The 18,650-nt window shown below is 37.8% G+C and overlaps 1 protein-coding gene across 1 annotated transcript in view; it reads right to left on the bottom strand.

Moving 5' to 3' along the window:
- LOC107775447 (cytochrome P450 76A1-like) overlaps window positions 1–13,086 on the bottom strand; it is an 80,158-nt gene extending 67,072 nt beyond the window's left edge. Inside the window, exon 1 of the mRNA XM_075231467.1 lies at window positions 12,818–13,086. Coding sequence (XP_075087568.1) covers window positions 12,818–13,086 — 269 coding nt within the window. The remainder of the gene's footprint in view (window positions 1–12,817) is intronic.
- Between the last annotated feature and the right edge of the window lie 5,564 nt (window positions 13,087–18,650).

The following is an 18,650-nucleotide window of genomic DNA, read 5'->3' as shown; positions in this document are numbered from 1 at the left end:
GGTGGTTAGAGCTATTAAAAGAATATGATATCACCATTTTTAACATCATGGGGAGGCCAATATGGTGGTCGATGCCTTGAGTAGAAAGGCTGAGAGTATAGGTAGCCTTGCATATATTCTAGTTGGTAAGAGACCGCTGGCATTAGCTGTTCAGGCCTTGGCCAATCAGCTCGTGAGGTTAGATGTTTCACATCCTAGTCAGGTTCTTGCTAGTGTGGTTTCTCAGCCTTTTTTGTATGAGCGCATTAGAGAGCGTCAGTATGACGACCCCCATTTGCTTGTTTTTAAGGACACAGTGTAGCATGACAATTTCAAGGAGGTTTCTATTGGAGATGATGGGGTGTTGCGGATGCAGGGTCAGATTTATGTGCCCAATATGGATGGGCTGCGTGAGTTAATTCTTGAGAAGGCCCATAGTTCCCTGTATTCCATTCATCCGGGTGCCGCCGAGATGTTTCAGGATTTGAGGCAGCACTATTGGTGGATAAGAATGAAGAAAGATGTAGTAAAGTGTGTGGCTCATTGTTTGAACTATCAGCAGGTTAAGTACGAGCATCAGAGGCCGGTCGGTTTGCTTCAGAGACTTGAGATTCCCGAGTGGAAGTGGAAGCATATTACCATGGATTTTCGTCTCCACGGTGTGCCGGTGTTCTGAGAGATTGTTCGTCTCCATGGTGTTTCGGTGTTCATTATCTCCGACCGAGACACATAGTTCACATCGCATTTTTGGAGAGTCGTGCAGCATGAGCTAGGCACACGGGTTGAGTTGAGTATAATATTTCACCCCCAGATGGACGGGCAGTCCGAGCACACCATTGAAATCTTGGAGGATATGCTACGTGCTTGTGTTATGAATTTTGGGGGTTCATGGAATGAGTTCTTACTATATGCAGAGTTTGCCTACAATAACAGCTACTAATCGATTATTTAAATGGCTCCTTGCGAGGCCTTATATGGGAGGCAATGTCATTCTCTAGTTGGTTAGTTTGAGCTGGGAGAGGCTAGGTTATTGGGCACTTATTTGGTTCGGGATGCCTTGGGGAAAGTCATGTTGATTCAAAATCGACTTCGTACAACCTAGTCTAGGTAGATTAGTTGCGTTGACTGGAAGGTTTGGGATGTATCTTATATGATGGGAGAGAGGGTTTTGCTGCGGGTTTCACCCATGAAGGGTGTGATGAGGTTCGGAACGAAGAGCAAGTTGATCCCTAGGTATATTGGTCCTTTCGAGATCCTTGAGAGAGTTGATGAGGTGGCCTACAGACTTACATTGCCACCCAGCTTATCGGCAGTTCATCCAGTGTTCCATGTTTCCATGCTCCGCAAATATCATGGTGACCCTGTCATATGTATTAGAATTTAGCTCAGTCTAGTTGGACAAGGATTTGACTTATCAGAAGGAGCCGGTGACTATTCTAGCCCAGCAGATCCAGAAGTTGAGGTTTAAGAGTTATCCTTTTGTGAGAGTGCAATGGAGAGGTCAGCCAATTGAGACAGTTATGTGGGAGTCCGTGTCCGATATGCGGAGTAGATACCCATACCTTTTCACCAGTTCATGTACTTTTTTATGTCCATTCGAGGACAGACGTTTCTTTTAGAGGTGGAGAATGTGGTGACCCGATTGGTCGTTTTAATTACTAGCCTTTATTTTCATATTCTAAGACCTCTATTAGCTTCATTTAATGTTTCTCGATCTGCGGCGCAGTTCGTGTATTTTTTTCAGAAAGTTTTTACATAAAACTTTGAAGAAAATATGATTGAGTTGACTATGGTCGACATTTTGTCTAAAGGACCCCGGATCGGTATTTTGACAATTTCGGTAGTTTCGTATTATGATTTTGGAGTTGGTCATATGTCCGAAATTGAATTCGGAGGTCCCTAGGTTGATTTGACTTACTTTGCCGCAAGCTAGTAACTTGAAAGTTTGGAATTTTCTAGGTTTGACCGTATGTTGACTTCATAGATATCGGGTTCATATTTTGATTTTGGGACTTGGTATAGGTCCATTTTGCTATTTGAATCTTGTCTGCAAATTTGGTACAATTCAGAGTTGGTTTGATTATGAATCAGACGATACGTTGTGATTCTAGTTGTTCTTGAGTTTCCCTTTGAAATTTCATTCGGTTTGATGTTCAATTCGTAGTTTTCATGGTATTTTGGTGTTTTGGTCACACGAGCAAGTCCGTATGATATTATTACACTTGTGTGCATATTTGGTTTGGAGTCTGAGGGGTCCAGGTGAATTTCGAACGCGTTTCAGATGAGTTAGGAAAGTTTGAGGACTGCTGATGTAGTGTTGCTTCCAGTGTCAAGTGCAGATCTCGCAATTTTGAGTTCTGGCTTGCAATTGCGAGCCTCGCTTTTGTGAACAAAAGTTCGCATTTGTGAGAAGGGCCTGGGAATTAGGGACCTCGCATTTGCGAGCAAGGGGTTTACTTTTGCAAACTATCAGAGGTCGTATTTGTGAGAATAGTGGTTGCATTTGTGATCACAGGCGACCTGAGTCAGCTTCACATTTGCAAAGTTTTTGGCGCATTTGCGAAGGGAGGCATTGTTCGCATTTGTGAATATTTTTTCGCATTTGCGACATCTGGGCTTCTGATGCACAATTCGCATTTGCGACCTGTGCTTCGCATTTGCAATGTTCGCAATTACGACATCTGCAGCTAGGTAAAAGAGGAAAAATCGGGACTTAGCTCATTTTACACCATTTCTCAACTCTAAATACTCTAGATGCAATTTTTTCAAGGACTTCTTCTTCCCAAAATCATTGATAAGCAGCTCTAATCCACTTTCTTTCAATTTCCCATTACTTTTCATGAGATTGCAACATCAAATTTATGATTTCTATGGTAGAAATTAGAGATTTTGATAGAAATTGGAAATTTTATAAAATTAAGATTTAGACCTCTAGTTGAGGTTGGATTTTGAAACAAATCGTATAACCGGATTTGGGGATGAATGGGTAATCGGGTTTTGGCTCGAATCTTGGGTTTTGACCAAGCGATCCCGGGTTTGACTTTTGTTGACTCTTTCAAAAATTATCAAAATTGAACCTCTTTTATTAATGGGTAGTTTCTAAAGCTTATTTTAAGTTATTTGATCGATAATTTGCTAGAATTTGTTGGTTTGAGGTTTGTTCAAAAGGCAAGGCCGTGGTTGATTGATTGTTTTGTTCGTGGAGTGAGGTAAGTGTTGTGTCTAACCGTGACTTGAGGGAATTAGGACTTGTTGACTTATTTGTTATGTGAATTATTTGGGAAAATGGGGTATATGCTAGGTAACGAGTGTATATACGCCGTCATGGGATTTATCATGCGGGATTTGGATATGTATTTCCATATTTTCGATTTCCATGATATCTCTTGTTATATGCTTTAATTGTTACATGTTTTACTTGACTTCTATGCTATATTTGTCACTTGACATTTACTTGTCACTTTGCCTTAATTTGTTCATTCCTCACATGATTTCTGATTATTTGCTACCTGTTTCTACTTACCTTAATTGTATATCTTAATTGTAACTTGTTTTACTTGTTTTACTGTTCTTATATTATTTGATGCACACTATGAACCTATGTGAGCTGTTTAACTATTCTGTACCAGTGAATTGGTAAAGTTTGAGATTTCGAGATGGTAGATATTCCCCGATTATTCCGTGATTCTTTACTGTCTTGTACATTCACCTTCTTGATGTTGATATTTATAAAGATTGTTCTTGAATTATTTATGTTGGTGATTTGAAATTGTTTGAGGAGTGGGTTGCATGCCGCAACAGAATTGAATGGTATTGAAATGATATGAAGGAATAACAACGGATTATGATATGAACAGATGATGATATGGTGGGATCGGGTTGCGTACCGCAACAGATTAGATATGTTGTAATTGTTTGTGATTGTTTAGTCATCCTCGGTATTGTGATATGAGATTAAGACTTTGTTATTCTGGGATCTCTCGTAGTTGACCTTCGGGTCCGTTTATATGAGTTGTTGCTTTATTTCTATTCCTATTTTTCCTGTTATTATTTTTGCGTATAGGTTATTGTAAGTGACTTGCCATAGCCTCATCACTACTTCGCCGAGGTTAGGCTTGGCACTTACCAGTACATGTGGTCGGTTGTACTCATGCTACAATTTTGTACTTCTTGTGCAGATACCAATGTGGGTCCCAACAATGCATAGTGAGACTCCTCTTATTCAGATACTTCAGGATACTTGAGGTATAGCTGCTCGGCGTCCGCAGCCCTGAAGTCCCATTTCCACTTTGTATTTACTGTTTATTTAGTTTCAAACAATTGTATTTTGTTCAGACTTTATCTGTAGTACTCTAGATGCTCATGTATTCGTGACTCCAGATTCTGGGATAAGTTTAGACTTCGTCATTTAGTATATTATTAGTCTATTTCAAATGATTACAGTTTATTATTGCTAATGGTTTGATTCTGAATTGTTAAAATTGGTTAAGTAATTTAGCTAACATTGGCTTGCCTAGCAAATAAAATGTTAGGCGCCATCATGGTCCCGATGGTGGAATTCCGTGTCGTGACAGTTGTAGTTGTGTTATTGCTGATATTTCAGACATTCTTATGATTAATCTACTGTTAAGAGTATTAAATTTTATTATTGTAATTATTATTATTGTTTAATTGTTGGCTCGTATAGCAAGTGGTGCTAGGTGCCGTCACGACACCAGTGGGAGTTTGGGTCGTGACATATAATATTATTTATATTGCATTTTGTCATATTACTCCATGTTACATGTTAAAAAAAGTAATTTGTTATTTATTATTACTTTGTTGCATTTTAAATTTATTATAAGAGATTAATATATAATTAATACTGTTACATATTTTATAAATACTTGATAAACAATTGACTGATTTAGCATCACTATAATTATTGAGTAATTTATTTATTGTGGCTCTTTTTATGTTTAAAGTACTTCGAATATATTTTATAGTATTTTAATAGTATCTTTTTACAAAATAGCATTTTATGTACTTATTTAATATTTATAAATTATTTTCACCTAATTATATGTATTTTCAAAATTAGCCCGACAAGGGCAACTATTTGGACAAAATTTGGCCAAAGATATCAAGCCCAACTCTTTGTGACCCACCTGACCCAACTCAAGTGACCCAAATTACCTTGACCCAATAAATGAACCATTATACCCGACCCTGCTCTTTTTTATTAACCCCAACACTTGATCTCAAATGATCAACGACTCATACACACTCTTTCCTTTCCTTATTTTCCCCAACCCCCGAAACTCTGACTTGCTTTCTCTTTTTCTCAGCCGCCTTCATCCCTTCTTGTAATGACATGACAGGTCGTTTTGAGCATTTGCACTTTGTTCGATTGTTTGATGGCATGAGTAACTTCGTATGATGTATTATGACTTATGTATATCTTCAGTTTTGGTTTTCGGGTGATTTGGGAGAATGGTTCTCAACTAGAAAGCTTTAAGTTGGAAGAGTTGACCAAGTTTGTCTTTTGTGTATTTGACCTCGAATAAGAGTTTTGATGGTTCCGTTCGGTTTGGATGTTGATTTTGACTTGGGCGTATGCCCGAATTTGCATTTGGATGTTTCTAAAATTTTCAGCACTATTTGGCGAAAGTTGACAATTTGAAGGTTTGAAACGTTCATAAGTTTAACCGGGAGTTGAATTTCATGATATCGAGTTCGGATTTTGGTTTCGAGAATTGGAATAGGTTCGTCATGTCATTTGGAAATTGTGTGCGCAAAACTTTAGGTCATTCCGAGTTGATTTGATGTGGTTCGACACAAGTTTTGAAAGTTTGAAGTTCGATTCATTAAGTTTGATTTGAGGTGCGATTCATGGATTTGATATTGTTATCTTTAATTTGAGGCCTCGAGTAGGTCAGTATTATATTTTGGGACTTGTTGGGATGTTCGGACAGGGTTCCCGAGGGGCTCGGGTGTGTTTAGGATTACTTTTGGACCATTTTAGAGTTCCATGCATTGCTGGTTTTTTGCTGATATCTGATGTCTCTGGTGTTCTTCACGATCGCGAAGGTCAAGCCGCGATCGCAAAGTTCATTTTGGTCCACTGGTGGTTTGTTCTTTGCGGACGCGACATTTGGAAAGTGTTCGCGCAGGTTTGGAAGGTTGTAGTTCGCATTCACGCCAGTTGTTTTGCGTTCGCATAGCGGAGCGGGGGAGCTGGTGAACTCTTCACCACGTTCGTATAGCTCGGTTCGCGTTCACAGAGCTTGGGCGTGTGTGTGCTTCGCATTCGCATTTTCAGTGTCGCGAACGCGTAGGGCCTTTGTGTGGCAGTGGCGTTTGCTCTTCGCGATCGCGAAGCATTTCCACCAATCGCGATGAGTATCCCTTGGCAGTGATTATAAAGTACTCTATTTCGGACCTTGAGCTCATTTTATCACATTTTGAGTTGGGAAGCTCGGATTTGGGTGGTTTTGGAGGAGCTTTTCACCACATAGATTGGGGTAAGTATTTTCTACTCGGATTTGATTATATTACATGTTTCCATCTTCGATTTTAGTATTTGATTGATGAATTTAAAAGAAAAATGGGGGGGGGGGGTTGTGTCTAAATTTTTCTAAAGTGAATATTTGAGATTTGAACATCGATTCGGAGTCGGATTTGAGTGAAATTAGTATGGTTGGACTCGTAATTGAATGGGTTTCCAGAATTTATGAGTTTTGTCATATTCCGAGGTGCGGGCCCGGATTGACTTTGAGTATTTGATTAATGATTCGACCTTTATCGTTTTGGTTGGTTTCCTTTGGCATTATTTAATGTTTTTGAGTTGTTTTTTGCTATTTTTGAGGTGTTCGAAGATAGATTCGCGCGTGATGGCATTTGTAGAGTATTGCTTGGCTTGCTCGGTATTGGATTTGGCTTGTTCGAGCTAAGCAACATATCTGAACTTGAATTGAGAGTATTTAACCTGGGAATAGGTTATATGAGAGGTATCAGGGTGACGGGCGTGTGTACCTGCACCGGTGTGTTCCCAATTTGAGGTGGCTTTTAGACTATTACCGAAATTATTGTGCTATCATACGTTATTATACCCCTGTTTTCCCCTACTTGTTCAGTTATTTGAACTGTAATTCACATTAGAGATTATGTCTAGGCTATGTGCTATTTGTTTGAGACTTGATTGGGCTATTCTTGCTATTTCTGAGCTATTTGCCTTATTGTACTCATACTCTCAGCCATGATTCTATATCCTTGTATGATATCTCCATTTCAGTAGTTTCTTATTTGATTTCTCACATGTTGTCGATGTCTACTATGTGTAACACTATTGAACTGGGTATTGCGGGATGTGTTTATTTGAAACTAGAATTGTTAATGACTGAGTTTGGTCCACAAAGCCACTGTGTGAGTTATGTTAGATCGGGTTGCACGCCGTAATGGTTATGTTGATTTTGAGGTGACGCATATGCCGAGCTCATATTGGGCTATGTGTTACTGATGTTGAGGCTACACGTGCTCTAAGCCCTGCTATTTGGGCTATGTGATTATGGTTAGTGCTTGGGTGGGATCCTCCCTTCCGGAGTCTGACATGCCAGCAGTGGGCGTAGGCACAACATTTTATATACGTGCTTTGATGATGGGCAATTATGCCAAGCACTCGTACAATGCTAAGTGTGACTATTTTTATGGATCCACGGTGATATTGTTGATTTGACATATACATATTGTGTGTAATAAAGTAAGGCACTTGAGCAAGGCACCTGGGGTGTGCTTAGATTGTGTGTTCTTGATGGTTACATGACATGTATATTTGGCATGTAGACATAGGGATGCACCTTTCTCATGGTAGACGGTAATATGACATTTGATGATTTGACTTGTATATTTGACATATAGGCACAGAGATTAACATTTCTCACGCTAGACGGTATATGATAATTGATAACGTGACATGTATATTTGACACGTAGGCATAGAGATGTATATTCCTCATTCTAGACCGTATATGATCATTGATGACTTGACATGTATATTTGACATGTAGGAATAAAGATGTACTTTCCTCATGCTAATTGGTAAATAAAAATTTTTATCTGATATTGTGAAATGAAAAAATACAGTTCTTTTGATAAACTCATGTTTAGTGAAGTTCGGAAGTGAGATTAGAACTTTGACTGTCATACCTGAAAAGCATGTCTAGCTTTCCGTATCTGTGATCGAGCTGAACATTTTCTGAGTCGTTTACTATTTCCAGCATTATTATATCTCGTGTTATTAATGATTATTGATGTTGGACTCTGACTATCTTTCGAGCTCGTCACTGCTTTCAACCTGAGATTAGGTTTGTTTCTTATTGAGTACATGGGGTCGGTTTACTCATACTACACTTCTGCACCTTCCGTGCAGATCTTGAGCTAATGTTGCTGTGTATGGCGGGAGCTAGCATTGAAGATGTACCGACTTTCCAAATATAGTTGTCACTTATTCTTGGCAGCTTTAGATTTACAAATCCGTCTATGTATATTCCGAACAGATGGTGTATTCAATTCATACAAGCTTTGTAAATTCTAAGTCTTAGAAGCTCATGATTTGTACTATCAATCCTTGGGATATTGTCTTGAAGTTCAATTATTTTATTCTTTGACCCTATATTTCTTATCTTAGTTGTGTTGATTATTATTTGGCTTACTAGCAGGTTGGGTTAGGTACCATCACGACTAGCCAAATTTTGGTTCATGACACTTCTTATTTTACATCTGAAACCTTAGCCCTTTACCCAAAAACCAGATTTTATGAAAATCTCCCATATCTCCTTTCCCTTTTTCTGTTCTAGTAACGATCTCCTTACCATTTTTAGCTTATCTCTTCTAGTATTGGACCACCTAAAGTAACAAGTGATTACGAAGCTGATTTTGCTTTGGTTATGAAGGATTACTACATTTTTGACTCGATACATTTGAAGTAAGGTTACACGTGTGTGATTTTACTAGATTCTTTGCCATTTCTCTGAACTTCCTATTGAACGAGGGTTTGCACTATCTTTTTCCTAATCCGATTTGAAATCGGTCTGCATGCAATACTTCTTCTTAATTATGATTTAATTGATTCTTTTCTATATTTGTTTGCATAATTTGACGCTATATAATCCCCTCACCTCTTCCCCTTAGGGGTAGACTCCAAGTGGCATACTTATGACTCTTGCAATACTACTGCTTCTTTGTTGTTTCTCTGTAGTTCAGGGCTACTAATAACTCTTGATTTTTGCAAGTTTATTTCTGCTTGTTAATGGTATAAGCATTTCCATCATACTTGCATGAGTCTAAGCAGTGCCTCCCTTATTCGCATGAGGCTAAGCACTGCCTCCTCTATTTATATAAGGCTAAGCAATTCCTTCATACCCGCATAAGGCTAAGCACTGTCCTCCTTATCTGCATAGGGCTAAGCACTGCTACTTTATTTGTAAGGCTAAGCATTGACTTCATATTTTCATGGGGCTAAGAACGCCCTCCTTACTTATAGGGCTAAGCACTGCCTTCCTATTTTCATACGACTAAGCATTGCCCTTCTTATCTGGAAGGATAAGCATTACCGTCATATTTGCATAGAGCTAAGCACTACCCTTCTTATCTGCATAGGGCTAAGCAATGAGATTTTTTTATGTAAGTCTAAGCATTGCCTTCGCACTGGCATAGGACTAAGCACCGCCCTCCTTATTTTCTAGGCTAAGCATTTCCTTCATATCTGCCCAAGGCTAAGAACTTTCCTCCTTACTTGCATAATGCTAAGAACTGTCCTCTTTATTTGCATGAGGCTAGGAACTGCCTTCTTTTCTATACCAAATTTAAATACCGCTTTCTTTATTACATCTCATGGGATGAAAGATCGCGATACTATCCAGCGTCATGGTCTGAAGGCGCCATCTCATGGCCCGAAGACATCATTTCATGGCCCAAGGATTCGAATTTGTACATCATTATTCAAAGGCATCATAGTTCAAAGGCTCCATTTTCATGGCCTTGGAGACCATTTCATAGCATGCGAATCCTTTATTATGCGCTTCATGACTTTGGACGTCATCGTCTAAGGATATCATCTTCATCATCCGAAGACACCTTTCATAGTCCAAAAGGAATGTGTATCATGTTTGAATTTTTGCAGTCATATTTTCTATATTATTATATGTGCTATCAGCGTGGCTACTTCGTAGTCATTATTCTTTAAAGTGTTACAGGTAATATGGAGGTGACCGTTATTCAAATGGGAGCAATTCTTGTCCGATTTCCATTCCAGTACTCGCATTCCTTTAATATCCCGAGAAACCGTCAACCGATAGTCAAACATCTCATTTTCTATAACCATCCTCAGCCACATAACTTTGTGCATTCCTAACGACCGTTTTTTCGCTCAAATATCGTTTTTATACATAATTCTCCATCCATAACACCATTCTAGTCATAGAAAACCATTAACTAAAGCCTAGTCTCTCATAAATAGCTTCATAGGTATTGTTTTCCTTTGAATCCAAAATTACACATGGCATGATTCTCGTAAAACTCAAAGATTAGGGTCCCACCTCAATATTTTTAAACACAATAGTTTCCTTCCTTACTATTCGGACAAAATTGATTGTCATATCAATTTCATTAACCGATAATTCTTTTATCATTCTCGGATAAAGAAGAGCAACTGTTATATTCAATTTTGTCTTTCTAATATCTTATTCAGCTTCTGTGGGCTATTCATATTTTATAATATTATTAATATCACATTTTGTGTTATTACTCCATGCTACATTTTTAATAGTAATTTATCATTTATTATTACTTTTTAGAAATTTTATATTTAGTATAATAGTAATATACAAATAGTTTTGTTACATATTTTATAAGTACCTAGTAAACAATTGATTGATTTAACATCTCTGTAGTTGTTGAATAATTTATTTATTTTGGCTCTTTTTATTTTTAAAGTACTTCATATAGGATTTAAAGTATTTTAAATAGGATCTTACTTATTTAATTTTTTAATATATTATTTTCATCTAATTACATGTATTTTAAAAATCAACCCAATAAGGGCCAATTTTCAGACAAATTTCGACCCAAAATATCAAGCCCAACTCTTTGTTACCCACCTGACCCAACCCAAACAACCCAAATTACCTTGACACACCATATAATCTGTTATACCCGACCTTGCTCTTTTTTTTAATCATAGCCTTGATCTCAAGTGTTCAACTACTCATAAATTGCTCTTTCCTTTCCTTATTTTCCCTAACCCGTAAAACTCTAACTCACTCTCTCTCTTTCTTAGCCGCCTCCATCCCCTCTCCTCTCTCACCGGAAACCCTAGCCCTTTCCCCAAAACCCGGATTAAATGAAAATCTTCAATATTTCATTTCCTTTTTCTATTCTAGTAAGGATCTCCTCACCTTTGATAGCATATCTCATCTGGTACTGGACCACCTATGATAACCAGTGATTACGAAGCCTATTTGGCTTTGATTATGAATGTTTACTACAGTTTTGACTCCATACCATGAAGCAAGGATATGCGGGTGATCTTACTAGATTATTTTCCATTTCTCTGAATTTCCTATTGAAATAGGGTTTGCGCAATCTTTGCCCTAATCCGATTTAAAATTGGTTTGCATGCAATACTTCTTCTTAATTATTGTTTAATTGATTCTTTTCCATATTTGTTCGCCTAATTTGACACTATATAATCCCCTCCCCTCTTCCCCTTAGAGGCAGACTCCAAGTCGCATATTTCTCACTCTTGCAATACTACTGCTTCTTTGTTATTCTTGTAGTTCAAAGCTACTAATAACTCTTGATATTTCCAAGTTTGTTTATGCTCGTTAATGGCGATGGCCGGATGAAAAGCAAGGCCAAATAGATCTCATTTAAATAACGTCCTCCGGCACAAGCCTTGCTCGAAAATCTATGAGGACCTTGTGAACTCGGAAGTACTAGAAAACTTGAGGTTACATTGTTGTCAAAGGGTCGTTGTCAAAGGGCATTCTTCACATCTTTTATTTCAGACTCTAGAATTTCTTATTTTTCTTAGTCATTATCATTGCTCTTCGATACTGGTTAGTACTCTTGAAATGCCTCTTATTCTTTATGTGTATTAACTCTAGATACCTGATTGCATTCCTGTAAACTATGTTCTTATGGCTATTAAATAGAAATCCTCTTCATAAGGATCTTTGTGTCTTCATGGTTTAGTGGTATTTGATCTTTGTGTCTTCATGGTTTAGTGGTATTTCTTTAAACTTACTAAAGTTGGATTTCTTCTAACTCCAAGACTGTGTGAATAGATGGCCTATATGAAATTCAAGTTTATGCCATAATTTCTTCTAGATTTTCTCATGTGTTTGCATGCCTTGCTACCTCAAAGCTCCATTTGCTTCTTACTGTTAAAATGTCTCCCCTGTTAATCTCTAAAACATAGTAGATTATACATAAGATTCAGTATGCATGGAAGCATGTTCACGTAGTTAAATAACCCAATCATTTGCATTAGTGATACATTTGTACGTCATAATACTTGTTCCTCCTTAGAAATCATGTTAATAAGAATTCCCCTTTCCTGCTGTGAAATATTCTTTTGGGTTCTAGCATGTTTACCCTGATGTTAGCTGAAATTCTTTATATCAAGGAAGGCATGCGAGCTTATCTTACTGTTGTTTCTAGAAAAGTAGAAGCCTTGTTAATAGGATTCTTCTTATGCCCATGGGTACATTGTCTGAGTATTTTTCTTTGAATCCCCTAGAGAACATGCCGCTTAAGATTCTTTATGACAATCTGCACTTGCGCATAATTTTGAGACCAACCACTTGCTTGAGGCACGATCCTTCTCACGGAATGGTGCCATGTCATGCTCCTGCAGGCGATAGATTTGATTCACAGCATCAATTCTGAAGTTCACCATTTTGCCATTAATCCTCATGATTTGATTTCTTAACTTGGTGGCCCGAAGAATCGCATAAAATTCCCTCACCCATTGTTCATTTGCTTTGAAAGGCTGAGGGGCAAAACAGGTCCATTCCACAGCCACAAGCCTCTGAGGGAACTCAGGAAGGAGTTCAGGGACCTTTTCCATAAATATACCACTTTCTAGGAGCAACTTCTTCGAGATCAACTCGGCATAGTATCGTTCTTGGTATTCCAATGACAAGAATCGGTATAGGTCATAGTTCTCCTCAATTTCCAAAGGTTGCCATGCGTGGACTCAACGGAACTAGCGCTCATTTTTAGATTATGGTACCTGCAAACAAAGGATTGGAGTGAAAACGTGATATGGGTATGAAATGCATTGCAAAATGAGTCAAATACACCAAACAAAATGATTGGACAGTCGAGACCCAACCTTAGAAAAAAATTCCGGATTTTCAGATATGCAGAACACAACTCTCTAATGTCGCAATTGCGATAAATTCTTTGCAATTAGGAAGGCAGCAGACATCTTCAAAGCTCCAAATTGCGAGCTCTTCTTCGCAAATGCGAAGGTTGCCAGATCTGACTATGTTCGTAATTACGATCACATCTTCACAAATGCGAAGAGGCCATCGCAATTGCGAGCTCGTCATCCCCAACAGTCTTCTCTCACATAATAGACCCAATCTCCAAAAATTTAAAACAAAGGCACACTTTTAAAGAGAACAATCAGTTTTTAGGAACACAAACATGCAATAAACTTCACACGCAACCACGAGTTGATGAAATTTCATTGATTCGACAAAGAATTTCATTCAGGCCTTTCATAAAACACATAGTAAGCACACAAAGTCACTCCTATTTCAACAAAGTTATGGCAACTCAGATTTCCCATTTTTCAAGCAAAGAACGAGGCTCGCACTCTCAACCAACCTCACCCAGAAATCTGAACACATTTGAGCTATTTTTCAAACAATTTCTCACAGAAGAGAAAAATCCATTTGAACCCTAACTGTTGAGAGGTAAAGGAGAGAAGAAGAAGAAGAAGATGCTACAAATAATGAAGAGCACAAAGAGTAAGCTTACATACCTTGATACTTACAATTAGGAGTAAAAAATGGTGAAACTTGAGAGTTGGGATAGTGAGGAAGATACCAGTCGTTCAATTTTAGAGCCTTAGCGGAACTAGCGCTCATTTTTAGCTTATGGTACCTGCAAACAAAGGATTGGAGTGAAAACTTGATATGGATATGAAATGCATTGCAAAATGACTCAAATACACGAAAGAAATGGTTGGACAGTCGAGATCCAGCCTTAGAAATAATTTTCGGATTTTCAGATCTGCTGAACACAACTCTCTAATGTCGCAATTGTGATACATACTTCACAATTAGGAAGGCATCAGACATCTTTAAATCTCAAAATTGCAAGCTCTTCTTCGCAAATATGAAGGTTGCAAGATATGTCTATGTTCGCAATTACGATCACATCTTCGCAAATGCGAAACTCGCAAATACGAAAAGGCCATCGCAATTGCGAGCTCGTCTTCCCTAGCAGTCTTATCTCACAGAACAGACCCAATCTCCAAAAATTTAAAACAAAGGTACACTTTTAAAGAGCACAATCAGTTTTTAGGTACACAAACATGCAATAAACTTCACACACAACCACGAATTGATGAAATTTCAATGATCCGACCAAGAATTTCATTCAGGCCTTTCATAAAACACATAGTAAGCACACAAAGTCACTCCTATTTTAGCAAAGTTATGGGAACTCAGACTTTCCCATTTTTCAAGCAAAGAACGAGGCTCGCATTCTCAATCAACCTCACCCAGAAATCAGAACACATTTGAGTTATTTTTCAAACAATTCTCACAAAAGAGAAGAATCCATTTGAATCCTAACTGTTGAGGGATAAAGGAGAGAAGAAGAAGAAGATGCTACAAATCATGAAGAGCACAAAGAGTAATATTTCGTACCTTGATACTTGCAATTAGGAGTGAAAATGGTGGAGCTTGAGAGCTGGGAGAGTGAGGAAGATACCGGTCGTTCAATTTTAGAGCCTCAATTATTTTTTGAATTTTTGCTAAGTGTTAAGCAAAACCCCATATAAGGGCCTCAGTAGGTCGCAACTGTGACAGAGAGCTTGCAATTATGAATGGTCAAAAAGTCATCAGGGTTGTTGTTGCAAGTCTAACTTCATTTTTGCGATGGGCTCCCAGTTCGCAAATGTAAACCTATGTTCGCAAATGCGACAACTGAAGCCTGGACTGTTATTTCTTTATTGATTAATCTCCTTGCTTGTTGTCCCAAACACTTCCAAACTTCCTGAAACTTGGAAGATTGATCAAAAATAATAAAATAAACTATTCTAAAGAGAGCATTTGAAAAATAAAATAAAATAATGACTAAAAACATGAAAACGATGGGTTTCCTCTCACTAAGCACCGCATTTAACGTCGTGGCACGATGCGAGTCAACTTTATCACTTTTCTATCCACTTGGAGAATATGAAATGGGCACCCTTGGAATCAAGCTTGTGACTACGAGCGGTGGGGATGGTAAGTAGATGATTAAGTTAAACTTTAATTTCTTCATTTTGCATTTCTTGGCTCTCTTATGAGGAATGCCATTCTGCGTTTTTGAACTTTAAAATTGCAAGATGTATGGCTTTTGTCTTTCTTCTTTGCACGCCCTCATGGATTTACATGGATCAATTCCCATATCACCGTACAAGTCCAAAGTTGAAAAGTGTTTGGAATGAGATATCAAACTCCCAACTTGCAACTTTTTCTGGATTTTGACATCCTCTTATGACCTAAACTAGGGTCAATTTCAACCTTCTTTTCAACTACGCCGGTTGACTCTAATTTCATATTTTCTCGGCGTCACCAACAAGCTTGGACTCAGTTGCCGGATGTTCAATTCTTAATTCCTCAAAATGAAGCTCATTTTCTTCCTCGAAGTTGGACTCTTCTTGACCACTTTCCACACTCTCAGATTGATAGGCATAATGAGACTCAACCAATGATTTCATTTGATCTTCCAAAGTGCGGATAGCCTCATCATTTCGATTTTGTGCTTGTTTCAAGTCCTCAAGTGCCAAATTTTGCTTCTCCTCATTTTGAAGAATGGCCTCCAACATGAGCATTAGCCTCTTATTTTGAACATTTGAGAGTTCTTCTTGATTTGGATCAAGTGACAAAGAAGGATTTTCGGCTTCAACCTCTACGGATGGTTCTTGGCTATCATTCACTTTCGAGGCTTTTTGGACCTCTAAAGCTTCAAGAATTTCTTCCATTTGTGAGTTCAACCTTTCAAGCGCGAAATCATTTTGCAGACTATTTTCCAAAAGCTCCTCCAAGGCATTTTGCTCTTTGTTTCCTCCTTCAAGTAGGAATTCCATCATGAGCTTGAACTCTCCATTTTGACCATGCTCAATTTCTTCCACTTCCATATCCCTATACTTGTCATCACAAAAAGTAGAATCATCATAGTGGGGGTTCGGGGAAGGAAAGGATAAATAAGCACAATTAGCCCAATGGCCATTTTGACCACCATACTTATTACATATACTCCACTCATGAGTTTGAGATTGTTTGCACAATTCGTCCCTGGGGGAATTTAAATTTTTTTGCCATGAGTGTGTTACTTCACAATAAGGACAATGGTCATCAAAGTATTAACAACTACCATCCGACCAATTTTCATTATGTGATGCCATTTTTCAAAAACTAAGAAAATATACAAGAAAACAAACACAAACAAGAAAATAATTACACAAATATTCACAAGTTTTGACTAAAGCATGTACGCTTATTTCTCAAACAACCTAAATATGCCAAATAGTTCCCTAGCAATGGCGTCGATTTTGATGACAACCAAATTCACTACTAAAAAGTAAATGGACAACGGTCGCATGCAATATAATATACCCAACTATGAGTCGGAGTCGAATTCTACATAGAACAATATGTAGGTGATTAAGCAATGTAAGAGATTTATCGCTTATTATGCTAAGCCAAACACTTAAAAGGGTATTGCAAAAATGTTTATGTCTAAATGCGAAAATATAAATTAACCTAGAAAGCAAGTAAAATGATCAATGGATACAAGCATGGATACATGGGGAATTATACTGAAATAACAATTCAATGTATTTCACGATTTTACAAACATGAGCGAGTTTATATTAATTAGCCTCGGGTAATAATTTTTTATTAGCTTATTCTGAAGACTAACAAGACTTTCTAATAGAATTATTTCTAAAACAATTAAGAGGTTAAGCACACCGATTATGGCTACAAGTAGTTCAATCCTATTCCTAGGTAGAATCTATAAAGTGAGGGTTAGCGCCTCAAATTCTTTATAATTAATCTTTTCCAACCCCAAATTACCTTTTTCGAGATTAATTCAAAGTTAATAGGCAAGTCCTAGGGTTAACTAATCCCGTTGGAAACATTAAAGAATAAGAATAATTAAAGAAATAATAACTCACTTTAATATAAATAAAAATCATTCAATACGTAAGCACAACAAGATATTTAATCCACACTTTAAATATGAATATTCCCATAAATAAGATTCAAGTGTTGGAAAAAATACTACACACTTAGTTATTCAATAGTAAGCAAGGAAATGAAGAAATGAACATAACTGGGTAAGAAATTCTCAACCAAAAGCTTCAAATCTTCATGACCCAAGTGTGTGTGCAAGAACCCTAACTCCCAAACTTATTTTTTTTTAGAAGAGACAGAAAATTAGCCAAAGATATGCCAAAGATTAGCTATGTTGTGTATTAAAGGGTTTGGGGCCAAAAAATATAAAATTACAGAAGTCCCAGAACTGAAGCGCGATCTTCGCTTCTGGGAAGGGATGTTCGCATTTGCGAACCTTGACTTTTCTTTTGATTATCGCATTTCAGATAGTTAACTATTTGGTTTTACTTCGCATTTGCGGTCCTCATTTCGTATTTGCGAACATTGTTTGACTTAGTTGACTTCTCAATTGCGATTCACATGTTCACATCTGCGAACGTTGACTGGCATGGTTGACTTCGCAATTGCGAGATCCTGCTCGCATTTGTGACACCTGAGGCCAATTTCCAGACTTCTGCTTTTGAGCCCTTTTTGACTTGTTTTCACTTGGTTTCTTCCCGATCACTTCTAAATCACATTAAACCTATAAAAGAGAAGTAAACTACAATAAACACTATATTTTATCAATCAAACATAGAAGAGATCTATGATTAAAGACAAGATAAGTTGGTAATACCAACTTCTCTTTCACAAAGAAGTGTAAAATCCAACTCATCCCACAATCTTCACATGAATCGATAAGACGAAATAAAGCAAAAATCCATCAGATTCCTTGCTCGAATTACCCCCGTGATGTTTTCTTTCTCAGTCATAACCAATCCGCCAACATACCCATATCTACAAGAGACATAACCTTGACCCAAGCATTGATGGTAGGCTCCCCCACTTAGCTTTAAGCCACAAATCACAAAATTTAAGGACCCAAGATGACTTCGCCTCCTAACTAGCATGATCTCATACCGTTACCCAGCAAATTTTCTCCCAAGCTCTTTGTTGCACTGATCAGGAGACATCCCGAATTATCAACCACAATCTTACACTCGACATCCTGACTGTCGCACCATCTTCTTCAAGCGATCCAAGCTCACATCATAGTACATGCATCCCATTGAATTGAAGGCAGAACTCT

Source organism: Nicotiana tabacum, chromosome 15 (genome assembly GCF_000715075.1).
Source record: "Nicotiana tabacum cultivar K326 chromosome 15, ASM71507v2, whole genome shotgun sequence".
Classification (NCBI taxonomy): Eukaryota; Viridiplantae; Streptophyta; class Magnoliopsida; order Solanales; family Solanaceae; genus Nicotiana; species Nicotiana tabacum.
This window is presented reverse-complemented; position numbering and strand designations above follow the sequence as displayed.